The sequence below is a fragment of the Fulmarus glacialis genome, unplaced genomic scaffold, assembly GCF_000690835.1.
Source record: "Fulmarus glacialis isolate BGI_N327 unplaced genomic scaffold, ASM69083v1 scaffold6001, whole genome shotgun sequence".
NCBI lineage: Eukaryota > Metazoa > Chordata > Aves > Procellariiformes > Procellariidae > Fulmarus > Fulmarus glacialis.
In genome coordinates this window covers 94,138-122,059 of record NW_009190773.1, presented here as the reverse complement: position 1 = coordinate 122,059, position 27,922 = coordinate 94,138, and the positions used below count along the sequence as shown (strand labels likewise).

Sequence of the window (27,922 nt, the reverse complement as noted above, 5' to 3'; positions counted from 1 at the left end):
GTAAAGAAAGCTGTGACATAAGTAACATACAGAATATGGAGCACAGATTGTTTAATCACAGAAGTGTTCAACTTGTTTCAACAGATGAGGAAAAACAGGGATTTTTGAATCTTGTTTTTATAGCACATTGTTATAATACTTTACATATACACTGTACAATAATTCTTTTGTATCAGAAGACTTTCATACAGAAAAAATAGTTCTATAAAACATTCCGTAGTTCGTCAGAAAGATTTGGAATAAAACATGGGGCTCTCTTACTCTGTAGGTTAACAGAAACAGGGGACAGAATTCTGGCAATTCTTTTTTTCTTGTACATTCATATTGGTAAAAGGGAATCTTGTTATGCCTTAGGGGACACAGAGGAGCATTCTCAGCTTGAGCCTCTCTGTACAAAGCATAACTTTACGGAGTAGCTACCTCCAGGAGATTTGTTCCTCATCCTGCCCGAGTGCCAATTCCACAGACTCGTACTTCAGCTGTACAGGACAATTTGTTTTTGTTTCTAAGCAACAGATACATTAGCCGATGGCAGTTCAAAGCTGTGAGCGTGCAATGTTTGATGGAATTAGACTCCAAGGCTTTTTAGGAAGTGATCGTTTTAAGGTTCGCTGATATCAATAAACTCTTTCTCTGGGGGAGGACCACCTCGGTACCAGCTGCAAGTGCCGTCACTTCTCTTGATACAGGCATAATGCTTGGCTTGGTGCCCATACAGCTTTCTTTCTATCAGCCAGTCTGTCCAGAGGCACTCATTTGGTGCAGTGATTGAACAGGGCACCATGTAGCAGGTAGTAATCTAAATGTGAAATAGTACATTGATTCAGTATATTGCAGGTTTCTTTAAAATGGTATTTATTCTCAAATAAGATAAAATATATTTCACAGTTCCCGCCAGTGAAAACTGCTAGTGCCTGTAAGGTGGCTCCACCATCAGACAGCGTTTCGTTCTATACTTACTTTGCAGCCACAGCCCATTTGATATCTCTGATTAAGACTCTTCTTTTGAGACAAGGATAAATCATCCCATGGTTCAATGTAGTTGCATAAATGGATGAGGACTTTGCCGTCACTTAAAATTTGGCCTGCAGCATGGAAAATAAGAAAAATAAGGCAAGCAAATAAAACTGTTTTCTATATACTGAAATAAATCACAAGAATATCTGAAGTTTTTAACTAATTGCACCGAATTAGTCATATTTCACACTTTTTTCAATGAATGTAATTATTACTGAGAGAACTATTCTGCTGATTGCAAGCTGAATAAACGTTAAAGATGTAAGAAGAATATTTTTCAAAAGATGCTGATAATCTGCCAGCAAGGGATGGATGCAAATGCAGTAGTATGTTAAACTAGATTTCAGGACCCTATAGAAAAATCTGTAATTACTTAGAACCCCAAATCTGCATACACGTAGGCATGTGTTGTCTCACTAAACATGTTTGCATTCCTGGGAAAATCAGTACTGTTGGTTTTAAACAAATAATAATGGCATACTTCCGATTTACTAATTACGTAGTTACTGACTTTGACTTCCTTTGAAACTGCTTTAAGATCTTCGGAGGAAGGATAGAAAACATGTAAGATCACAGTATAATTACCGCTTTACACAATTTGTACATTTTGTTGTGTTTGTATTATTTGCATAGTACATAAATATATTATTTTTTAAAAAGGGCTGGCATATTTTTACAAAGTCAATCTAAGCAGTTACTTCTGGTTTTATAGGTACATGAGTTTTGTTATATTTTACCTGTCAAAAGATACTGTTTTTTGTTGTTAGCTTCTAGTTTCACTCCACAGAGTGATGAATCAAAAGGGGTATAGACATACTGGACATCCTTGAGCTTTTCAAATCCTTTAAACATCTGAAAATTATCAGAAACAGAAAGTCAGTAGTGGAAAACAAACATGAAAAAACAGTTGCAAACAACAGCTGGAAGAAATATGTGATGCAACTATTTAAAAAAGGCTCTGAAGTCTGAACTTATATGAGAAAATACAAACAATTAGGCCCCACTAAATGAAATGTGTCCATTGTCTTTAGAAGGAAATTAGGTCTTCATTTTTTTAAATTATAGGGTTTTAAATACGCTTTTTCAGTGTTTTTAATGGATCTTTAAGGCTTGCTCTTCAATTTATAGTGTACTAGCATCTTCCATTTAATGCAGAGACAGCATTCATCTCAAACAAGGTGCTGCAGCATTGTAAGATGCAAAAATTTCTCAATATGGGAAATTTTATCTTGATGAGCGTAATGGTGTGTATCTTCAAGGACATGAAATATGCTAAGAAACTGAGCGTTGTTCTTATATTCCGTCATTAAAGCAAGCTGGTTTTTCACATGCAGAATTTTGCCCAATGCCACCTTCTCAAATAACTGCTGGAAAATGGGATCCAGCTCTTAGAATTTTCAGGCTGCAGCACCAGAACGGATAGGTTCAGAATGAAAGCCTGTCGGTCTTCAGGTTGGCTGCTCCTTAACTAGCATTTCCAACTACGAAAATAATTCTTAAGTAAGCCATTAAAAGATCAAAACAACTTTAGTTGTGTCCAAACGTGAGAAGGAACCATAAGATGCTAATCGACCTCAGAATGCCTGTCATCACCTGCTATGACATAACTGAAGCCCCAACGCTTCGGGGCCGCGAGCGGTGACGTCACGCTGCGTGTTGACAGCTGCGGACAGTCGCAAGGCTCACAGCTCCCAAGGGCCGGCTCTCCCAGTTGCAGCTGGCGTCACTGGAATATGTGTGCGTGTTACTCAAGTTCTCTCAGGAGATTTAAATAGTACAGGGCACTAGAAAAATACGCTGTAATATGTTGATTTTTCTGAAGCCTTTTTTATGGAGTAAAAAGAGCCAAAGTTGTTGTCATTGGGCTTCTGATCCAAAAATATGAGATTTTGAAATACTTTGTAGAAAAAACAAACGCACCGAACCAAACCAAAACAAAAACCAAACCAGTATCCTGTACAAAGCAGCAGTGAAAATAATAGAAAACATATAATGACGATGAAAATGTGTCTAGTTTAATTAGATCGAAGTAGTCTGGTATGTCAGCCCCAGGTGAAAGTTCTCGGAAAGGCGGCCAAATGAGGACGCAGGAGCGGGCTGCACGTGCGTTGCGGAGCATCTGCCTCGTTGCTAACCCAGCGCTTCGGTCAGAGCCCCAGGGTTTGATTTCTGCCGTCTTTGGAACTTGAATCCCCTGCTTCTGCTGCCCTTAAATCTGCCTTATTCAGGGTCTTATTCAGACACAGGCGTCTCATACGTAGTAACTTTGTGAACTACGCAAGTGTCCTCCGATTTGAGTTCTCTCCACATTCGGAAACCTTTGATTGGGCTACAATGTATAGTAGGGTACAACTTTTCTTTTAGCATCTCATCCCTTGATCTAAATTAACTTGAGGCATTATGCAAACAACACGAATTGATTTAGCTATTAAAAAAAAAAGATAAATATTCATGGAAAATGGTAATAGAGAGCTAGTTAATACTTAAATGAGTTTGGTGTTTGTTTTGTTGGGGGTTTGTTGGTTGCTTGGTTGGAGTTTTTTTGAAATTACAGTCTGACCTATCTCGGGTTTTGACTTAGATATTTGTTAAAGCATTTCTTAAGATTATAATCTTCTGTTTAATTCGGAAAATGTTTTATTCTCAATCATATTCTCTCATCTCCTAAAAGCGTGGATACTTTCTCTGTAAAGGGATAAGATGGCTTGATTCGATTCTGCGTTGTGGTGTGGTCCATTTACATTTGAGGTTCTGGTAGGACTTTATTGAGGTAGGAAAATAGGGTGAGGAATTGGGAGAATAGGGAGATGTGAGCCTGATACTGAAGTCTATATTGACACTGTCCCTGTCCTTCTGAGGTATATAACTGAGACCAGTACACGGCTATTGCTTTAAGATTTTAGAATACTTTTTTTTAAGACTATTTGTATTACTTTCAGTGTCTCAGGCATGTTCCTGTTGTAATAATTACATTCTCCTATCTTCTTTATTCTGTAAGACTTTTCAACTATATCATGGCTTATTTTCTTAGCTTTATATAGTGATTAATATCTAGCTTTAAAGCTGCATGCGTCATTGTACAGTGTAGATATCATTGTGTCTAGCTTAAATACCTCCTCTTATTCCCACTGTGAGGGGACCCCACCCTCTTGTAAAAGAAGCCTAGTTCTTTCAGTGGGCTTCCATCTATGCAGCTTCTGTGGAAAATACTTTGCAATTTTGCTTATACTCGTTTAAATTGGCAAAATGTGTTGATTTCATGTATGACAGTAATATCTTGGGCCTTACTTTACTGCTCTGATGACACTAATATTTAGGTGGCTCCTCATTATAAGTATCGTGAGCAAGTCAATATTATGAAGGCAAATATTCAATTGCATATAAATCACGTATTCTCTTCTCTCTTTAATATAATACTGTAAATATTGCAATAAAAGAAAATAACAGTAATTGAAAAAATGTGTGGCTTCTTAACATGCCAACCCATATATAAAAAATGAATGAAAAAACATAATTATTCTTTGTTTTATTTCTGTAAATGAATAAGAAAATCATATTTAATATTTCTGTCCAAAATTGCCAATGTTTTATTGCTAAGCCTAATGCACTGGATTTAAAATAACAGAACTATAATTTTTGTGACAGGAGTAGCATAAACCAGTCACACTAATGTTACATGTCAAACAGCCTAAAGAGTAATATCAAAAAGAAACAGCAGCATTTTGCTGAATTTACAGTTGCAGTAAAATGTAACCTCTATAGGTTCTGTGTTTCTTTTCCAAGAGGGGAGAAGAATTGCTGAGGGAAGTGTGAATATGTGTGTGGCTTAAAAAGTATTCACCAAAACGGAGTTGATAATCATGTTTTAGCTTGATAGATCCTACAGCTCAAAAGAGATGATTAGAGTCTATTCTTGCTTTCATGTTATATGAAGAGAATCCTTAGCATATCCCCCCAATCCTGTAAACGTTTATGCAAAGGGTTAGCCAGGAACACGTGATCAGTGCCGTCTGACATTAAAAGGACTGTTCGGTTTGTTGTAACTGCAGGTCATCAGCTTTACAATATGAGAAATTGGTCTGTAAGCACTCAAGAGAAGAAAGACCATAATAGTGAAAAGAGAATATTCTACCATATGACATACACTGTTGATTTACGTTCTTTTAAATGTTATCATCTGAGGGAAAAGGTAAGAAATAGTGTTATCAAATTATTGCTCTGGTCAACAGTTGTTCAGGAAATGGAGATACACAAATGAGGTCACTGATCTATGAGGCTCACAGTTTGAAGGTCTCGGACAAGCTATTTCTGTGATGTTATTAGCCAGTCTGTGAATTGTCCCGCTCCACTGAGGTGGCCAAATCTGGCTGATTATATACAACATTGTATTATTTTAATTGATTATTTTACACTTACCAAATGTTTACAAGTGTGACCTATTTAAAATTCCTCACTCTCTTTACTTTTGTAACTTGATGCGGACTTTACAGTGTTATGCATAACACTTTCCTATTAAACTTCTGTTAACTTAAAAGTGAGTATTTCTCAGTAGTTTTTCAGTATACCCAGTCCTGTTTAATTTTTACTCATATGCCAACTGTGAATTATATGCATAGCATGTAACAGGTTACATCACTCTTTGTCAGTTCCTGTACGATTTACCAGGCGCAGGCAAAGTTGCCTTTATGGATTTACTTCAGCGCCACACTGAATTTACTAGCAATCCCCAAAAGACTTGCAGTGTGCAGAAGCTCCTGTTTGCTCGCCCACTCTGTATTGCGGAGGTTTCAAACAAAAATCCTTTTATTGGGTTTGTTAGAGACACTGAGCTGGGTCCCAACGCAGCTGAGCAGCCTGCGTGCCAGGGTGGGAGCCTCAGCTCCTACCTCTTCTTAACTCTCTTCTGGCCAGAAGTAAGAATTTGAAGGGTGGGCCTGTTATGACCCATTTGTCTTTAGTCTAACTTGTATGTAACGATGCAGAGCATCTTTTATTAGAAAATAAATCTCTCTAGTTTGTCCAGTCCTAGCTGACTTGCCTTCTGAAGCTTAGTGGAATTAAATAAAGATCTGTTACTGATGCCTGAGTTTTGAATAGGCCTCCACTTGCAAAAATTTGGGAGAAACTCCAAGGCAGCTCCAATATATGAATGTATTTCAGAGATTTCAGTGTGCTGTTACTGAAGAACGGGATTATAGACTGAAAATAGTAACACAGACTAGACTTGTCATTCTTTTTTGTGCTGAACTATACTTCATGATTTGCATTTCTGTAAGGTTACTCAAGTGTTGCAGGGCAGCAACAGAAAATTAAAGTGCTAATGGCAGGAAAGAGAATTGCTCTGCTATTTATATACTTATTTCTGTGAAGAAACATTTGAAAATATCCTTAATAATTTAAGAAGACAAAAAGTGGCAGATGATGAAGATTTTTGGGGTTTGCTTTAGCAAGGTAAAAAGAATTGGCTGTTGAAATTGCTATAAAACCTTAACAGGAGTTATGTGTGGTAACCATGCTTGTGAATATTTTGAGATATTCTTGTTTACCATAGATTTTTCTTAGTAAAACTCCTGTGAGGTGATCTACTGATACAATTTGAAGGACTGAATTTTTTTGAAAGCACATAGCTGTTCACAATGATCTACTTAAGTGTTCCCAGTAAATGTAATAATACAAATTAATATAAATAATGCAAAATAATATTCTCTGGAAAATGAGAGATAAAACCACCAAAAACTTAAAACAAACACACAAAACAAACAAATCAACCAAACAAAAAACCCCACCAACGCACACTAATACATCTTAATTGAAAGAAACTACCTATTTTTTGTGTATTCCAGAAACAGGTAGACCATGATCTTTTTTTTATCAGTGAGAGTTTGATGGTGACTTGAATGGGATCAGGATAGGTCTTCTGAAAGTACTTTAATGCATATGTCTCCTTATTGGAGCTGAACAAATAATGGAAAAATTCTGTGAGATTCTGCATGACTGTGTTTTTGGGTGCTCCCACTTTGTGTTTGCTTTCCTAGCAACATTCATACAAGTGGAGTTTTGTTTATATGAATATCGGGGAAGGACTCCTGTTTCTGCAAATATCCCTATTCACTTGTGAACAAAGGTCCTTGCTATTTCAGCTGGAAATGCTTTCCTCTGTTTTTAAAGTTTGCATCATCGAGTCAGAGAGTTGCAATATCATAAAGCAACATAGCTGATGAAGTATCCACCAGAAACAGCAAATGTATCGAATACTATTCCTAGATTGAAGTAAGTTTTCATAGTCTTCGTAAAGCAATTATGAATAACAAAATTGTCATCAAAATATAGTTTAGCAAGTAACTCATGAATGTGAGAACAGCTTTTTTTCTTTTTTTTTTTTTTTAATCACTGCTTTGATTTATTCTGTGTAGTTCACCTAGGTCTAACCGTGGAGGCAGCTGGAGCCTGTTCCAGCTTAAAGCATTTAGCGCTAAATTGTAGTAATATACATAGGTTATCATCATTGAACTTCAAAATAGCTAAGTGATTCCATGTACCTTTATTTGTTTGATTTCATACCGGATCATTTTGTGGGTATCAAGAGGATCATCACTGGCAGGAACCACCTTTTCGCTGGATATTTTTGCTCGAATCACTGTAATAGAGAAAAAGATTTAAATGCAAATAAGCATATACCTAATTTCACAAGCAATAGTGAAAATTCTATTGATAGATTTTAGCATTGTTTTTACACTTTAGTTAGAAGTAGATTTTAAGGCTTGTTACTAGAAGAACATTAGATTGAGTTAACTCCTGAGAATAAAAATAAGCGGGCTGCCTATGATACAAATCTGAATTTCTATGGATCTGGAAATCTGAATTAAGTTACCACTCAGTTTTGACAAAAACTGTCCATCAAAATCTTTGAAAGACTTGAATCTCACAAAATTTCATAAAACACCCATCACCCCCCAGTGAGCAAAGGAAAGGGACGCTTCTGTTGATGACAGAAGAATTGTCGATCAATTAAATAGACTTGAATTTAACACTCTGAAAGACCGTGCCAGACGAGATTAAAGCATTCATTTTATGCACGAAATCAGAAGACAAGAAGAGAATAGTCTTTCATTCACTTTTCTGGGACTAGAGGTCTTAGCATTTTTCTTAACATAACATGTAATTAGTTGTGTTAACCTGTATTAATTAATTACTCCCTCTTTTGACACATTTTATTTATTTCCTGTTCTTTAAAGAAGGAAAATAGGAGATTTTATGAAAGAATAAATGGTTTGTTTTCCTATCTGTTTGTTTTAGGCATCTCTCTTGTATATACTGTTTAAAATATACCAGGACTATTAGGCACAGAGAATAACGGCATTCTAAGAATATGGTATATGGCCAAAATTTCTCAGGGGACTTCTACCCCCAAAAAGTGTTGAGAGTCCTGTTTTTGCTCGGTTCTGGATGACCGCTATTGCAGCTCCTCTGCAGATGTACTTGCTAGAACAAACAATCTGTATCTGCATGGAGAGATGGCGGCAAAGGCCGGAGCAATCAACAGTTGAACCCCACTTCAACTGTACGTCCAATTCGCAACTGGGCAGAGATGGATCTGTGCAAGGACGTCTGCATTTTTTGATGGGAACAGTTGGATTTGCTTTCTCTGTCACAGGTGTGCCGCTTGATGCAGGTATGATAGAGACCAGAAAGTATTCTTCAGCATGAGGGCAACTCGCAGACAGTTTCTTTTTTATTTTGTTTTTATTTTTCATGATGAAAGGAGACTTTCTATCAAAATTAGTATGAAACAGGCGTGATGTTTCATAGAATAAGTTAGATTGGAAGGAGCCTTTGGAGGTCTAGTCCAACCTCTTGCTCAACTTGAATCGGGACGCTCAGGGCTGTGTCCGGCTGAGTTTTGAGTATCTCCGAGGATGGAGATTCTGCAGCCTCCCTCGGCCCCTGTTCCAGGATTTGACCGCTCTTACAGTGAAATCCTCATGCTTCCTGTTCACTGAAAAAAAATGAAGCTGGTGCAGAGGAATATCTTTTGGCATCAAAATCATGCTTTTCCCCAAAAAAACATTTATTTGATAAATTGACGTCTAACCCTCATATCTAAAGAAAAGGAATAAGAAACCCAGACTGTAATTTTCCTTACAGCCAAAGAGAGGTCAGTCCCATCTAATAATGGGCAATTCTCATTTCCTCACTTATTAGCAGAGCAAACTAGATGTAATAATCGCATGAAGCAGACGCCTACAGCTTCAAAGCTTGAGTCCTCTATCTTTTGGCACAACTTTCTCTCCTCCCATGCCATTTAAACTCTTTTAAAGGAGCCTTTTAGACTTACGGGTTGGATTGGAAGGGAAGAGTTCTTTTAAGTATGAACAGCAAATTCCTCATTTCAAATGGTAAGTGGCAGCATCTCTTTAATCATCTGCAGATGTGTTATGTTCCCACAAATTAACAGTACTTCTCAAGTGCTTTGATCTAATTCCAGATAAAAAGTGTTGTGAATTTTGTGTACTATACTGCTGGAAAGGTCAAATTAGAATCATGTTGTTTTGTTTTGCATTGCTTTCCATTGCATCATTACTTCCTAAAAAAAGGTTTTCTCATTAAAGAGTTGGCTCAATATAGAAGGTAAGGGGTGGGACAACAGTTAGGACCTAGCTCCAGTATTTTCTTAATACCATAACATGGTTTATATGCAGGAAATCTTTTCCTGCCTCCTCAATGCAAACATTTGTAGGATAATTAAAACTACTTTTCCCCTTGTGTTTAATGTTGAAACATTACTCATTTTCATATTTTTATTAAATTCTGCTTGTTAGTATCTGAGAGGAACATTACAGATGATCAATGATAGCTCGAAGGGTCTCCATGGAGTTACGTAAGGCTGAAAGTATAACATTTTGGGGTTTGTCATTAAGAGATCTTTTTCTGGGTGTGTCAAAGAAAATGAAAACTATTTTTATGTTGTGTTTCATTCGTTTGTTTAAGAGAAAGCTTCCAGATGCTGAAGGGAGAGCAAACTGAGATCTTTTCTTTTAATGACAAGAAAGTTTTATTGTTACAGAATGTTATTTGGGTTTTACCTTTCTATTCTCCTGAAACCAAACTCAAATGCACAGATCTTTTGGGGCCTTTTAATGCTCCTTGGTTTTCTTTTTTCTGTGCTTTAATATTTTTTTTCAATCAGTGTCGTCTAGCTGTCTCCTAAAACCTCCTATTCATGCGGTTGCTTCTGTTTTTAACCACAAGCACTTCCTGATTTAGCATTCCTGGGCCCAGCCATCTCCTCTCTTCACTCGTGGTTCAGAGGGTGGTTACAACTTCGGATTCCTCCTAGTCTGCACTTCTTTTCAAGAAATAGTTTCAAGTATACCATGGCTGGCTTGGCTTCTTCTCTGTTTGGCTGAGAACAACCTCTGCTTGTTTAGAGAAATAATGTCATTTTATCTGTCAGACGGTTATTGGTTCCTTATGAGGAATTTGCATATACGAAATACATATGCATAGCCTTCATATTCTAACGCCGGTAATTCAGTCTGCCTCAAATTCATTCTGCAGTAGAATATATAATGTTTTTCAAAAGACATTATCTCTAATATTTCAACAGTAGGATGTAACATTTCTGTGGAACCCATATTTTGTAACTCATAGTACTGTTACAAAATTTAAACTTTTCTCCCCACTTTATAGCTGAAGGTTGTCTCAGGTAACGGAACTGAAAGGAGTTGATGTGATCAGAGCCACGCGGGGGTCAGGCAGAGCCTTGGAACAGAAGCCAGGCTGGCAGCTGCTGGCTCCCGCCATAGTGCTGAGTCCATAGGGTCAAGGTGCTGCTCTCGGAGCAGCCGCTGCGTTGATCACTAGTGTCACAGCGTCTTGCAGCCATAGGGGGACAACGTTCTGTTCAGTAAATCAGCCCGGCTATTGGACATTCATTATTAGAAATGTGTTAAGAATATTTTGATTCCTTCTTTCCTGAAAAATAATAAACATCTCCCAACCATTTCTGCATCAACAAAAGGTAATTTTGAACTGGGTAAAGGACAGAACTTGCTATAACATCAGGTATATTTGTGTTTACACAGTAAGCAGAGAAGTGTTGGGTTTTATACAATACAAAAGTGTTTGTATACAATAAGGGTAGAAAGTTAGGCATTAATTGCATCTTTCCCAAACCTGTGTGGTTTCTCTCCGAAATCCACGGTAATTATTTACCTGTAAATAAACTGTACCATCACCTTGTGTAGAGATTTTTATGATCATGAGCAACTACTTATACTAGGGGCTTTTTAAAAAGAAATTCACAGCCATTATATTAATTTTAGCACACTACAGTGACATACGCAATGAAATATGACCATTTTTTTTACAGAAGAGGAGACACACAGGATTGAGCAGCATACTGAAGGCCCCATACCAAGTCATAGATACAGAGGGAATCAGAATAAAGTAAATCCGTGCGCCTTGTCCACTGAAATTCATATGTTCCCTAAAAGTAGTATCCCTTTAGACTCTGAGTTATTTCTAAGGCATTAACAAAGGGAAAACTGTTTAGTAAAGAATTACTCTCATTGTTACAAGTTATATTATTAAATAATATATTCTTTATGATACTATTTTATATAATATTACTGTGCTTATACAAGTTTTAAGATGATGCTATTTAGCCTTTTTCCTTAACCTGTTGGTCACAGTGCTATTGTTTGAAGAGAGATGACTTTACTCAACAAAAGTAATCAACTTTATTACTCCTTCAAAAAGGAAAACAAATTGGAGTCTACTCTCCAGATTATCTTTATTATCCTAAGAAATAGGAGGCAAAAACAGGGAGAAGGCAAAAAAGATGAATAAATGAGGACTATTTTCCCCAGAATCTGTTAAATATCAGCAGCTATATAATGAAAAATACTTACATAGGAAAATATTTAAGATATTACTGGACATAAGAACAAGAAATGATAATTGCTTATGTGCATTCTTATTTTAAATATATAAGCCTAAAAATAAATAAAATATAAGTAAAAATAAAAATGTTGCTAAGAAAAGTATAAATTTTACAGACAGACAGATAGGGAGGCAAGCACTTGCAGCTTTGAAAATCTCTTTTGTCATCTGTTTGGACTCTAAAAACACTCAGGCTACATCCTGAAGTTGTCAGGTTGTCAAGTGTGTTAAGATCACAGTACTATGATAAATACAGACTACTATCAAACTGTTGTTTTACTTAAGTTGGGTTTAATTCAGTATTTTTGTTTCTGGGATATGATTTCTACCAGAAGAAAAATACTTCACTGTCTTCTAAAATGAAAAGAGAATTATAGATTATTATCATGATGGATGCATCCAGTTTGAAATATTAGCTGCACTGGAGTTTTCATTGTATCAGTGATAAACTGATGTAATACCTACAATTCTTGAATGAATATATTTTTGCTTAGGGAGTTGCAGCTTAAAGCAAAACTCCATAGTTAATGACCTCCAGTCCTTCAGTGATAGGTAGGTTAATGAACTGAAGGGCAAGGTTGTCTAGATTGGGATGCCTTAGCTGCTTTTTGTAAAAATAAGGGCTAAATCCTGTCCCCTAGCCTTGCAATAGATTCTGAGGTCCATGAACAAAGAAGTGTGGTTCTGCATGCAGAGGAAGCCATGTTACTGGGACTGTGCCAGCCATTTGTATTCCTGGTTTGCCCTGAGATTTATCTCCTTTTATGCACCTCTAAGGCCACTTGCAAATTTTAGAAACGGTGCCTCCATTATTGACACTGCACCAAAAATAGGCAGCTACCTAAACTGCAAAAAATAAATTCTGCTGAATATTCTTGCTGCTTGGGCTAGGTTAGCTCTCACTAAGAAAATGAGAGCAGTGAGTTCTGACTGTCCAGATAATTAGATCTCTTTTTAGATTTAGGACCAGAACTAGGAGTAGCAACATCCTTCAAATAGGCATCTTGAGGAGGAACCTCCGTTTCAGTTGTAGCCTCCAGTTCACTTCACTTCAGACTAGGTTTACAGACTATGGAATAGCTATCTGAATAGAAATTTAATCTTCATCACTTTCAAGCAGTCATTCTCTCAAGAAATCAGGAAAGTTTATTTCATATCACAAAAGTTTATAATCAGAATCAGCTTTGCTACAAAAACCTTGAAATGAGACTTAAAAACCGATGTTGACAGGAAAAGAAAGATGTAAGTTACTAAAAAGTTACAAACAAGGTTGCGATAATGACTCATGGAGCTCTTTTTTTTTCTTATATTTTATTGCCTCAATCTAGCCCTTTCATTTAATTACCTAAAATATGAGGAGTGATTTTTGAGCAATTATTTCTACCTGTCTCTTTAATGTCTGACACTTCAATCAAGCTGTTGCCAGATGCTATTGCTCTTGTAAGGACAAGGAATGAGGGGCACAAGGAGAAGGATCTAAATAAAGGTGTATTGTTGTTATGTGGATGGGTTGAGGACAGCATCCCAAATATTTATGGGAACAGGTAGAAGAAAGCATCCAAATGAGCAAAAATAGAAAACAAAAGTGTTTTTCTGAAATTACATATCAGTCAGAGTATGCAGTATGAAATAAAGCAAAACTATGGACACATAATATGTATGTACATAATTTTGAAGGCCCCTATATTCAAATGAACTTTATATATAAAAATATGTCCTTTCACCAAAATGAAAACATTCACATACACAATATGCAGTTATTTCTGCTCACCCTTCTACTGTAAGATTACTTAAAACTTCTATCTATCTATCAGAACTTTTTTCCCTCTTTGGGATGCAGTAGCTTAAACTTGCTATATAAATGTCTCCAATTCCTGGAGGATCACACCCGGAATGTGGGTCAAGTGACAACTGCAGGAGCCCCAGCCACAGAGACCTTGAGTTTATTCAAAACTAGATGTTTCAATTCAAAAATTCTTCTTGTCCAAAAGTCTTTTTGGTTTTGGGGGGGCGTGGTGTGGGGGAGTGCCTATATATAGACTCTTTTTTTTCAAAAGAGATTAATGAGAGAGGTTTGCTGTTCTGGATTGCAAACACTTTTGTGAGATCCAACGCTATTTTATATATCCTAAGGAGGTAAATACCACTACTACAGAAATTGCAGTAATTCTTACTCAGTTGCCTCTGTTCCTGCCCTTTAGCAGCTCTGTTGTTCTGATCATAGGCTACTGAAAACATGGTTAGATCTGACAGTGGCTCTAGTGCGTCTTGGGTTTACACGCTCACTGAAACCATTCATTGAAAGAACATTCAGGAGAAGAGGATCCAAGTTGTTTGTTTGAAGCTGTAAAGGTCAAGTTTCTAGGTCCAGCTATCTAAAATAATTACACAGTAAACGAGGAAACAACTGAAGTGAATCTGGGCTTTGCAGGCCGTACAGGGTTGTTACGTGAAATGGCTTTTTCTGTTCTGTGATGATATGCTTGTATTACTTCCAGGCGTATACTTTTTCCTCCGTTCTGAGATCTCCATTCTTCGTTCTGAATAGTTGAGAGGGGAAGGGCTTCTTACGAAACATTTGTAAAACTATATGTATACTCTTTTGTATTTACGCTATTTTTGTAACCCTCGCTATGAAATGAGGGTTATCAAAATAGGTTACTTAGTTGGGTGTATCAAAATAGAAATTCATAGTAAATCCTCAGTTTACCTGGTGGTAATTCGTACTGGTGCTAATACAACTTTACATCATCTGATAAAGATATGCCTGTCTGTTTTTAAGAACATAGATGACTCATTTAAATTAACTATAAAAGGCTTTCTCAATTTTATATGCCTTCATTTATTCTACGGTATCATAAGGGAAATTTCCAGAATTGATGCATTAACTTATCAATGACATAATACTGATGACTTTCATCTGAATATTGGGATAAACTACTTTGAAATAACTAGAGACTGCACTACAGTGTTGGTAGCGCCACAGGTTACATTACAGCCAGAACAAAACTAAGCCAAGAGTTGTCTGTTAACAAACATTTGCAACCAAAGGATAGGTATCTTCAGGGTGTTTACCTACGGGATTAAGAAAGAAAGGGTTTTATTAACACTCGGTCACTCTTTCTCTATTAGTGATCAGCACAGTCCAGGACCACCCCCTCCTTGTAGTATACAAGTGCTAAAATACTTTGTATTCTGTAGGAGAAGAATGGGGGCAAATCTGGTAATGAGATTTTCAGCAGTGCCCATCTTCGGCTTTGCAGGTGAGTTAATTCAGCGGATTCAGTATGAGAGACTGGAGAGGAGAGGAAGCTTGAAATCACGGAAGGGACTGTAATTCATTCCTCCTTATAACCAAAGAGCTGTTCCAGGTGGAATTTCTACGTTCAGAGTAGCCTGCCCAGCATACATAATTGCAGGGCAGATTTGCTTCCAGTTTAAGTCAGGCATCTATCTGTAATGGGCCAAGAATTTAAATGCGAACACCCAGAAAGCAAACTAACTAACAGTTTGCGAGCAGAACTGGCCTCATCTACCATACTCACCTAAACTCAAGTTATGGTAAAATAATACTAGGAGTCCAAGATAAAGTCCGAAGATAGAGTATAGACACACTATTTCATTTACTTTGTGTCTAGATGCCTCTGTATCCAGTATATTATGGTCCAATCTTACAAACTCTTCATCTCTTGAAGAAGAATACTGGCAAGTAATGCTATCAAAGCTGCCAGAGGAACCCAAGAACACAGTTTTGAATACTTGGGTTCCATGAGTACAGACATATGACCAAAAAAAATAGTTTATTCTTTAGATTGGAAACTAGACCTTTGATATGCTTAACTTTTCTTGCAGAGAGGGAAAAGAGTCAGCAGGCAAGGAGAATAATCTTAACCTCAAAAAGGAAGAGGAATCTGCACAGAATTTGTGACAACAGACAAAAATTAATGAACCCACTTTACAGCAATACTGCACAGGATAGAAAAGATAGAATAGATAGCTTGAATAGAGTTCTAAATAAAATAGTGTGTATTGGTCACTGATTTATATTGCTTACAAAACCTCTAAAATGTATGAGAGGCTGTAAAAGTCTTACTCCATACTTTAGAGCAACTGTCCCATCTGTACAGTATTACCACTTTCCCTATGCAACTCTGCCATATTTTTAACTAAATATGCTAAATTGTTCAGTTATATAACAGACTGACTTGCCACATTAGCTTATTGTAAAGCGTTGAGTTTCACCAATGAAGAAAGCAAATTTACTTGCTTAAATATTCATGTAATATGTATTCATATATCTGTATACGGAAAAGATTATAATTTCTCAAAATACATATGAAAGGAAGAAAGAAGTATTAGCAATACAAAAGGAGCGTTGTAACTTTGACATAAACTCACAGGTATCGCTAATGCTGCCAAAAGAAGGCAAAAGTTATTGATTGACATTAAAATAATGTTTTAAAATAAGTAATTAAATACCTAACATATAGCTTTACATACACTCTGATATTTTTAAAGCAGATTATTTTAGAGACTTAAAAATAACTTTTAGGAGAATGAAGATTTTTATTTTCTTACATTTGCGTTTCAGTATTTGATTTGCATGTGTTAGCTTCCAAAAGAATTAGCAGTAATGCCGTCTCCGTTATTTGAAATCTCTGAAAAAGAGGTGTGAAATACAGTAGGTGTGCCTGTATTGTATATAGGTACTTGAGCATTCACATACTATTCACTTAGTAAGAGAATGTGTGTATCCATTGATATGGTAAGTAGCTGTGGAAATCTTAGCGTGTGTTACATATGTCGCTTGGAGCAGGGATCACGTCTACTGCCTTTTAATGAAACAAAGTAAGGAGTAATACTATCAAGTGCCAGTACCATGAGAATAATGTTATAGCTTAATAAGTTGCCATTAACCTGAAATGTTTAAGGCCTTTTCAAAGCAAGTCCCTTAAGAGCAAATATTCTAGTTTCTCTGTTCATGCTGAAGGATTTGTCAACTATAGTCTCATAAAGATGCCATTGGTTTTTATCCTGCTCCCATTTATAATTTTCTTCATTTTTCTCTGCTCTGAGTCAAAAAAAAGACTCTGCTAGTGCTATAACTCCATTTCACATATTTTGAGTTGAGATGGTCTGTACTGCATGCAAAAAGGTCTGTACTCTATGCTTTCAAAAACTACTTTACTTTTTACTGCTTCCGTTACTTGGTTTTCAACTTGGAGGCATGTAAATCCTTATCTTTATTTACGATAAGTAACCTGGGTTAAACTCATAGGCAACTTGCTCTTTTGGCAATTGATTCAAATTCAATTTCAGAATCTGGTTGTTAGGAATTTACTGGAACACTGAAAGGGCTTCATCTTCTGTTCATTATCGCACTAATTTTTAACTACTTTAAAGAAGAATTTGGCATCCATGTGGCTTAGGTTCCATCCTTTTAATGCAAAATATGTCTGTTTCATTCTGTTCTCTATTTTTTTATATATGTACATTTTTATGGTTTACAATGGCCATAATTCTTTCTATGTCAAGCACTTCCAGTCAGCTAGAGACTACTTCTGCCATGGGTGTCCAAATGCTTTACCATCGATTGGTTTTGTTGTGTTGGTTATTTTTAATCAAAATTTGCTGACCACCATCATCACCTCTGAAAAATAGTTTCATAGTATTCACATATTTTTTTTCTTCTTATACACAAGAATTTAGATCTTGCAGGGGGCAGGGGGGGAGGTGGGAAGTTGAGTCTAGGTGCTGAATGAAAACTGATGCATTTTGTCAAAATAGTTCACGTAGTGTTCGTGGGAGATCAAAGATGACTCCTAGATTCCCACAGGATTGCTGCCAAATTACTGATGATAATACCAGTTTGGTGATGAGATAGCTAGAACAATACACTGCTTTGCGACTAAATCTGGCAAATCTTTCCGATGTCTGATGTTGTCACAGCCATACAGTGCAGGTATTCCGCTCACTGTTCCACACAGTTTTTGCTTTTAATGCTTAAAATGTAAAGGAGACTGCAACCATTCTTTTGCAGTGTTGATTTCTTAATTATTGTGCAAGCTTGTAATTGTTCCAGACTTCAATAGAGTGATAGATGATTATTTCAGGACATCTGCTGAGATGCTAGATCATCCTTATTCTTTTGGGAGTGGAAAACTAACATTAAACCCCTATACTTCCTTTTCTCTTTTAAGAACCAAGCAAGATGCTATTGAATGATCTTTAAACAGCTGAAAAAGAAGAAATGTTTAGCAAACAGCTCATCTATCAATTTCTCTTTCAACAAGACAGATCAGAAAACAGCAGTTTCATATCCAAACTGTAACCCAACTCAGATGTTTGAAGCTGTTGTACTAGTTCAATTCTAGATAAACCAGAATGCAGCAGCAGCAAAACTGACCCAATACTGACTGAATCTGAAAAAACCTTTTCGTCTGTGTTTACAGGATGGATTTCTTACCTGTAAGTCTACATTGTTACTGTTCACTCTTCCTCCACAACTCCTAGACCCTAAGTCAAGGAATCTTTAGTTCAAAAGATGTTTATGCTAGTTAGGATGTAAAGACATTTTTTTTTCCTGCTTTTTATTTTAGTTTTCTGATACTCCATCAATAAATGCTTATAGCCATCTGTAAAACAACTAAATCAGCCGCACAGTAATTAACTGAACCAACTTTCTGAAATCACAAGAAAGAAAAATAGTGGAACTTAGTGGAATGTTTGGACACAAGTGTTTTGGATCTGTAACAACAGAGCTTGTTGAAGAACGTAACTGTAACAATAGCAGGCTTTTTTCCTTTATTCTATGGAAAGCAATGTATGGAAGAGCATTGCCTAGTCTTGGTGCTGCTTCCAGTTGCATGAGAAGGTAAGTGTGGTGAGATAACAATCATATCTGTAACTGAAAAATCAAATCCTTATAGTAAAGTTTTATCTCTTGGGCTAAAAGAACTCCACGGAAATTTTTGAAGGGGAAGATTAATGTAAAGTAAGCATTGGGCCAGACCTAAATTCTGCTAACCCAACAGCAAAATAGAAAACAAGGAGAAAAAGAAGGAGGTAGACCTACATATGGTGCATTGAAGGGAAAGGTTACAAATTCATTTGAAAAGGTTTAATATGTTAATCAGTATGAGTCCCTCTACCCAATTAATGTAGCCACTGTGCAGATGTTTTAGTTACACAAGACAGCAGTGAAACACCTTTCTTTTTTAGATGATAAATTAGGATATTTCATTGTTCACTGTTATTCATGGCATTTTTATTCAGAAAAAATTACTGCATTCCAAAAACTCACTGTCTTGAAAAACTCGTGAATGCTTCTGAAGTCGATAAAGTAGATACCAAGGATTATTTTATCACCATTTCATATGGATATTAATTTGCACTGTATTATTTTTTGACATAAATCCTTTGCAGAATTTGGTTACTCTTTTGTGTTTTATTAACACAAAAGTGAGCTAGTCTGCATCCAAAATGCATTTCCATTTGAGGCTTTCAAAATGTAGGAGGCCTATATTTAAGCTCATTAGGACTCTCAGGTAGGTCAGGATTTTGTGAATCTCTATGTGTTTTTGGCTCGGGATGCAAAAATTCCTTGTGTTGAAGGCAAGAGTTGATTGGGTTTGGCTTCCTTGTTAAACCAGAAGATTATGTGGTTTTATTTTTTTTTAATTAGATGAATACATTCAATTTATGAGAGTGAGGTTTTAAAATCTAGTTTTTATAAACTTTCAAACAGAAGAGGTGGGTGTATTTTTAACAGATGTGTGGTATTCTTTTAACTTAAATATTACCTAAAAAATAGCATGATTTCCTAATGTTGTTCAAGGTCAGTTTTATTTTTCTGCACTGTTTTTACAGCTGCTACTCATGTTACCAGAAATATTTCTCTCTACTTCACAAGCCTCAAAAACCACATCATTTGACTAGTAATCAACATCTGCCTAATTTCAGCTGAAGAATAACACTCTCTTTATACTCTAAAGTCTGTAGAACAACATACATAATGTTATTGTAGATTTCCATTCATAGCTGCATGCCCCTTCCTCCGTGCGAAAGAAACCCCACATTATTGAGATACTTTTTAATGAGAAAGTTAGGGATTAAAGTTGGTAGATTAATAGGATTAAGAGTTTGGCAGTCTTTCATGTTCTGTGTTTTATGTTATTTAATCTTTGTTTCTAAGCTTGCATTTTGTTTTCCACACAGTGTGTGTAGAATGTTGTTTTTGAAATCATGGTGGTTTAGTTTCTTAGCACTATAATGCATGCTTTTACATAGAAGTAACACGGTTCATGAATTTTCTTATCCTGCATTTATAACATACTCAGCAATGAGTCGGTGTTACCGAGTTACTTCTAAATCAGGCAACTAGCGTAATTCTTCTGAGATTTCATTTTACAACACAATACTCGGCTCTGTTTTTTTCACTAAAGCTAAATTATTTTACAGTTGTCAACTACGTTCTAATTGACAGGAGTGTTGTGCTCAGTGGATTTGGCTCCTTAAAATTCTGTCGTGTTGTTCAGTTTCATGATGCCCCCTCATTTTACAGCTACAACTTTTAAGCTGTTGGGAACACTGCCATGAAAAAGTTCAACGAGCAAAGGAAAGGAGAGTGACTGCATTTTTCCAGACTGAGCCCCATTTTCATGCTTAAATGGCAGGGTTCTGAAGAACAGTAATTTACAGGAGATTGGAAATTATTTCTTACAGTTGCACGATATTGGCAATGCAATTCAGGTCTTGAATTCAGAGCTGAAAAGTAAGTCAGGAGACTAACGAGACATGGAATTTTGAAGTTCTCAAAATGTTTGCTTCTATCTTAAAGTAGATGTAGGGTTATTTGTAGATCTTATTCAGATAATATTTCCTACTCCCAAACAGGAAATTCAGTCTTTATCCTAGGAAGCTGTTTCACTAACATTTTGCTAAATGTTAGCTCCAAATGGAAGGACTCAAACTGCTATTCCCATAGCAGCACTCCAACAATTCATTGAACATGAATATTGAAGTGCTGTATCGAACATTCAGCAAAGACAGGTTCAAACACGTGTAGTTGTAAGTCATCGTTAACAGCACCGCATCTCTGCAGTCAGTGCAGTCATTTTTTGTATTTTTGAAAGTGTTTAGAAGTTTCAGGCTACGATGCTGAGAAATTTATGTGTACTGCAATTACAACTTAATTGTAATATGCAGGCATTTGTACCAGTGATGGGCCTTTGCAGGGTTGCAGATATTTTTTCTTTGTTAAGAGCTTCACTCTAAGTGCACCAGTAGCTACTCTAAACTAAGTAACTTCCTAGGATTCATGTTGTCTAGGGTTTTTAAAATTTTCTATGCAAATACTATTAATGTGTATAAAAGTATGCATAACAGACAAATAAGAAAAATCACTATGTAATTCTTTCGTACTTACAGAAGTAAAGAAACCTATCCCCTTTTGTTTAACTGACTTTGGTAGGACATTGTACAGCCTCAAAACAGGTGAAAGCTGGTTTTGGTATTCCTATCATTTACGGGTCTGTTGAAATGTGAGTTAAGGGTAAAATGTCTATTTCTCAATAATTTTTGTTAATGGACTTAATATTAGTCATATAACAAAAAGAGGATATTGGGAAGGGTATGACTGTTAATGATTCCTACATTGTTTTCTGAACACCTGTGGGACTCTATGAGCATAGGACTGGAATTCAGCTTTTCTCAGCCGGTTGCTGAGGACATGAGGGTAAGAGAATTACCTCATTTTCAGCACCTTTGCATTAAACCTACCAACTATGAATAACAGCACTTTTGAGATTAGTATAATTTCTAGCTGGTTTTAAGATGATTTATTGGTTAATGTAATTAGGGTTCTGAAAATATTGTTCTGGCAGCATGCTCTTTCAATGGCAGTAATACAGTCTCACAACTTCTTTTTTGTAATAATTCTTGCAAGAAACATGCTCAGGTGCTGTGCTTTTCCTGTTGTTTGAGAGAGAACTAGAACAGCAAAGTCCAGTACATTATTTCTATAACTGAATTCACAATTCTTGGAATAGAAACTTAGCTTTCATTTCTGTGTGGGACCCCGGAGAAATGGTAGCTGCATAATCCTTTCCAGTCGGTGGGAAGTTACTCTACAAATATACCTATGCAGTATTGTCACTGATTTCCACTCTAGAGGAAGGACGTTGCTATGAAGCAGTAAGATCCGTCTCCATTTGGCAGGACAGTAACATAAATGCAGAGCATATGCCAAGTACTATAATCTTTCCCCGCTATGGAGAAGTCTAAAAGACTGAAGGCAACTCCAGGCTGTAAGCTGCGTGACCCTATGTCTGTCAGCGAGGTGTCCGTGACCCCGGATCCTGCCAGGGTCTGCCAGCAGCCTTCTGCAGGAGGCCCTCTTGCCCACTCCCTCAAGCAGCGGCTTCAAGAGCCGGGGCTTTTTGTGGGACTCTCTTGCAGCCCTCACGGAAGACTAAGGCCTGTTGCATCCCTGGTTTTGATGGTCTTTTGTTACGTGGTATGGTTGTTACTGTTTGTATGAACACCATACTCCCAAACACATGAAGCTTAATTACATAGCTGCTTAATTTTGTGTCAAAACCCCCGCTGAAGGTGCTCATCAACCTCAACATGGAGGTGATCAGTATCTGCATAATCACACTGCTCACCGCAGGTAGACTCTGTGAGATTAAGAATATGGTGAGTGCATATAACAATATAGTACGAATAAAATATCAAGTGTACTTTAATTTCACTGTTCACCTTTTCTCCCCCAACGTGGAAGAAGTACTGTGTACATTTCTAATACATTTTTCAAGGCTGATTTTTCCCATTAGGCAAAGTTACTTCCCACTCTAACAATGTACAAATTAATCCATTCCAGTACAAAACTAGGTATTATATTGCAGAGAGGCAAAATCGTGGGACACTGAGCCATGAAAGTTTTAATATGAAATTCAGTAATAAAGAAATAGCATATTGTAATTTTATCCCAGAGGAGCTGACTTTGAAAACTTAATTCTGATGTATTTAAATAAAATTTTTACTGTTATTTTTAAATGTGATTAAAATTTAATATATCATCTGGCACATCTTTACAATGCCTGATCTCAGTGATCTTACGAGATTTTAACAGGCTGAAAATGCTGCCAAGCTCCAGCTGTAAAGCTTCCGTCATATTTTGAAATGTGCCACTTTTCTCCAAAGCTATAGAACTATTCTCTGAAGCTATATTATATATTTATTTGTACTCAAGATCTGTTAGTCATTTCTGTTGGAGTGTGGTGCCCAATATTCAGTAAAAATACCATTTTCAATGTATGTTTGAGAAAAAACGACAATAAGACAGTTTAAATAGAAAGAATACATCTAACTTTAAAGGTAGGGTACTGGTGTTACGTAGCTAAGAAATGCAAAGTATTTGCATATTTGTCCTGCTGTCCAAAAAATAACCTTGCATATGCCTAAGGGGGAAAAAACAGCATGAATTAAAAGTGACAGACTTTAGAAAGGAATCAGTCCTCTCCACATACAGCATTTCTATCTACAGATTGTTTAATTTGATGTGAACATTGGTTTAGAATTGAGTCCAGGAAGACTGAAGTCAGTGGCAAAAGGGAAATCTGTTGTCTTGACGCTATCTGATAAACTCAATTGCATCAATGGTTCTCTCCAAAAAAAGCCATTATCAGAGGCATTTTCTTATATTGGCTTGAAGCTATGGTGCCGCGCTACTGAATTTGAAATGTTAAACAGCACATCCTCATCCCATTCCATTTCTGTAAGGAGAAAGCCTCCTGGATTCTTTGGGAGGACGGGGGGTCAGCACTGATAATCAGCAGTGCGGTGCATGAAACTGCTATTTAATAACCCTCCCATCTCCATTTCCAGTGAGAGTCCTCCGGAGAAGTACAGGTGTTCGCTGGGGTTTGAAGGCATTCAGCACGTCTTAGGAGGGCCTCAGCACCATTTAGAAGAACACAAAAGGAATGTGTCTCCCTATTTTTATAAAAGGTGTGCATCTTCATGGTGCTGGGCACTTCCTACAACTTCTTTGAAGTGAAATTTAAAACTACTGCGAAGTTCATGAAAGCTGCTCGAATGTGTCCAAAATCACACCCTCTCATAAGGCTAAGCGGGGAGATTGACAAACCCAAGGTCAGATGAATGGCAGGACTGGCACGGCACCCCTGATTAACCACCCGTCGTTGCTGTTCTTCCTGCGGTGTACAGCCATGGACACCTGCAGGGCTCTTCGCTCATGCGTTATTCTGGTGTTAGCCAGCACCTTGCAGGACCAGAAGCTCGCTCTCGCTCTGGGTCTGTCAGAAAGCCTGTTATTTCTAGCAAGTTACTCAGATTGTGTGGTAGCTGTGGGTATTTAGAAAGAGAGTAAAGCCACAAAAGCCTCCTGACAGTAAAAGACAAAGTGTCACAGCACTAATCATGTGAACAAAAGTAAAAGTGAAAAGAGCTTGTCACAGACTTAATTAATTTCTCTGCTTGTTTTTTTCTTGGGTATCTCATATAAATGCTAAGGTTTCTGAGTGGCTTCACACATTCAGTTAGTGGCTCGAGTAATGTCTATTGATTCAACCCCCTCCACCTCCATTTTCACTCCACCCAAATCACAAGTTGGTCCTAAAGGAAATTAAAAATATTACAGATATATAGTGAAACTGAGAAATAATGCAGTAACTGAAGTACATGTAGTGGTTGGTAGCTCTACGAGCAAGACTGAGACTTTGTCTCAGTTTTTACTTTACTGTGGAATTTAGAGGCATGGCATGGTTTCTTTTTTTTAATAAGATGTGCTAGGGTTTTATGCTGCAAGGAAATACTTGAATGTGTTTGTGGGTACAGAGATGGAAGAACTTAAAAATAACTGAAAAAAATTGAATAGTCTCAGCAAATAGCTGGATTAGCATTCTACTGCCATAGATTTTGGCTGCTGGAGAGCTGTCCCTTTCTTTGTTTATCACTATTTTGGAAGTATGAAAATGTTGAAATTGAAGTACAGATCTTCAATTTAATCTTTAATCTTCTTAAATATTAAAAAAAATAAATCTTTAGGTACGGTGATATTAACAGGAGGAGTTTGAGGTATGCTACTGCACGGGATACTTAATAGGATGGCCGGGATTTGGCAGTCCCTCTTAGGTGGCCCTAAGGACACCGGAGCGGCTTCAGACCGGCTTTGCATAGAACAAAGCGGAGCTGCGGAGGCACGGCGCCCATTCCCGGGGGATGAGCCGTGTCCAGGGCTCCAGGCTGGTGCTGCCCCTTCCCCAGGGCAGCCCCAGCCCACAGCCTTCTCGCCGGGGCACGGGCTGGAAAAACAACGGCTTCTGGCGTCAGGGACGGAGGAGCTGTCTTTGCCAGGCTGGCTAGAGGAGTTCTCTCTTACGCGGGGCAGACAGCTCCACTGGTCTTCTCCAGCCCCTTTCAAGTAATTTTGCCCTGCTTATGCAAGATACTGTGGCCCAAGCAAATCAAGTAATTCATCCATAAATGCTTAGAGCAGGCTTTATGTGTACATATATGCAAACGCATATATAAAAATATGTATACACATATTTATATGAATGAATATCTACAGCTCTATCATTTTATAATATATAGAAATGCTATATTAAATTGATAATATTAAGCAAAGGGATCCTTGATACAAACATTCCTTAGCCAAAAGGTATAGTTTACTTAAATAGGAATATTTATATAAGTGAGAGCTTGAGCATCAAGTCCAAATATAAAGTAGTTTTATTTTACAATCTTCAGTATTTAAATATAAATAAAAAGTAGCATATAGCTACCATTTCTAAATGTATCTAATAATGGAATACATCTTAATATATATCATAAGAATGGCCAGAATGGCTTCCCTAAGGAAGATAGCTTATAATGAGTATTTTGAGTTTCCTCTATACTGTGAAATTGTGTATTTAGGAAAGTCTCTACATTAAATCTGTTGAAAAATGGTCACTTTCTTATGTACAGGAATGCAACAGACTAATACAGTTAAATGTAGACATATATAGTTAAGCTCCTGGCAGCACAGCTTCTACTTTCTTTCACACCTTAAACAACCCCAAGTTTGTAATGCTTGGTGTAGGTAACTTAATGAAAAAGATTGCTTAACACGAGCAGATTAAAAAACAATTTAACTGATGGCCACAAACAGAGCTTAGAGTTTGTCATGGCTACAAAGATTTTCTGTCAGGGAATAAAAGCAATTAATCAGTATGCAGAAGGTATTGCCTGCCCCATAGAGATGCTAATTTTGTGACACTTTGGAAACTCATGTTCTACATTTACTGTTCACACTAGATGGAAGCTAACCAGCCTTAGCTTGAGCTAACGAAATCAAAAGACTGCAAAATGTCACATTTTCTTGTCCCCATGCAGTCTAATTTTGAGATCTTCAGTTTCTTTCTATAAGTTGTTTGGCAACCACAGTGCTGATTGAATATCATGAATCACAATTGTCCTAAAGACTGGAAAGTTATATTTATACAGTTCTGTATAAATATAAACAAACTGCTGGAGCCAGTTTATCTGCAGAAAATAAAGGGCCTATCAGTTTCCTGCTCAAGTATTTTTGGAAAATGACAAAAAAACCCAACAACCAATTAAAGAAATTGTAGTAGAGCAGAACAAAGATCAAGTGTTTCAACATGTTATCACTGGGGACCTTTATTTTGTTTTTTTTTTTTCTTTTTTTTTTTATTCCCCCCCCAAGTGCTATAAAAAGTATCTATATGCATAGTTTACACATAGCAGACATATTTAGATAGAATATTCTATTACAGATACTGTTAAAAGGAGGCATTTGAAAGTTCAGGTATTCTTCCCTGCTTACTCTAAGTTAGGACCTAATATAGAAGCCATTCCTATTTTAAAAAAAAAAAGGCCACTAGATAATACAGCAATTTCAACAGTTTGTAACCACAAAATGATCTGGAAAAACAAGAAAAGCAGAACAGCTACTACCATTTATTTTTTTTTTCCATAGCCCTCTCTTTAAAAGGATCTCTGCAGTCGTTTTGTTTTAAAATCCTTGGAGAGACTCAGCCACCTGGTTAAACATATTCCTCTGCAGCTGTACAAAAAAATAATCGCAGCAGCTAGAGCAGCTCCCTTTGGTTTCCTACGGCCGGAGTTAAAAGCGCGTAGCCGTTCTGACTCACCTAACGCCGAGTCGCAGATGAGCTGCTGCGGGTGAGCCGGGGCACAGCTGCACGCCTCCACCAGCTCCTGAATTCTGTGGGTCAGAAGTAGAAGCACTGAAAACAGCAAGGTACTACGTACGGGATTCATGTTGCCTGAAGCACAGCTCATCAGTCAGCCAAGAGAAAATGCTTTCTTACTGTTGGTTTTATATCTACGCTTCCTAATAGCTATCTGATTTCTCCTGCGTGCCGTTCGATTTCAGCAGGCTTGGGTGGTTTAGGAAAGCCCTCTAATGCTCGCTCTGAGTATACGCTTATGTTAACTGACTTCTAATTTCCCTGACATAGGACCCTCTTATTTATGGCCCTGACACTAACTCCTAACTCCGCCTTCCCTTAAGGAAAAAGCACATCATTGGTGAAAGTTATTGTACCAGCAGAGAGGTTACCTTAGTAAGCATTGCCATGTTGCTGTTATGAGTCAGGAGAACTATTAATAATCAAAAGCCTTTACAAAAACATCTTTCACAAGTATCTGGAGCTGATTTTATGATCTTTAGGCGAAGAAAGATTTTTCTCTTTTTCTAGTAGATTTCCTTCCAGTTTGAGTTTAAAAACGAGTTCTGCTACCTTCTCTATTTCGGTCAAGTAAACAAAGCTGTCCTTTTTTAAGCTGTTTTCATTTGCAGTCCCTGATCTTCCCCTGCACTTCTGTGCATTTTCGTGAAATGACGTCCCTGTTTGCAGGCTGGACAGAACTTCATTCATGAAAAGGCAATGTTTCAATGCTCTAT

At 37.1% G+C, this 27,922-nt stretch overlaps 2 protein-coding genes across 2 annotated transcripts in view; one reads left to right on the top strand and one right to left on the bottom strand.

Moving 5' to 3' along the window:
- The window catches only part of LOC104083052 (synapsin-2-like), a 119,617-nt gene that overhangs the window by 28,940 nt on the left and 62,755 nt on the right, over window positions 1-27,922 (top strand).
- On the bottom strand, window positions 47-27,276 carry TIMP4 (TIMP metallopeptidase inhibitor 4). The gene is made up of 5 exons (XM_009586412.1): window positions 27,147-27,276; window positions 7,557-7,654; window positions 1,755-1,869; window positions 961-1,085; window positions 47-799 (listed from the first exon to the last, which is right to left on the bottom strand). The coding sequence occupies exons 1-5, from the start codon at window positions 27,274-27,276 to the stop codon at window positions 602-604; spliced, it is 666 nt and encodes a 221-aa protein (XP_009584707.1). The 3' UTR covers window positions 47-601.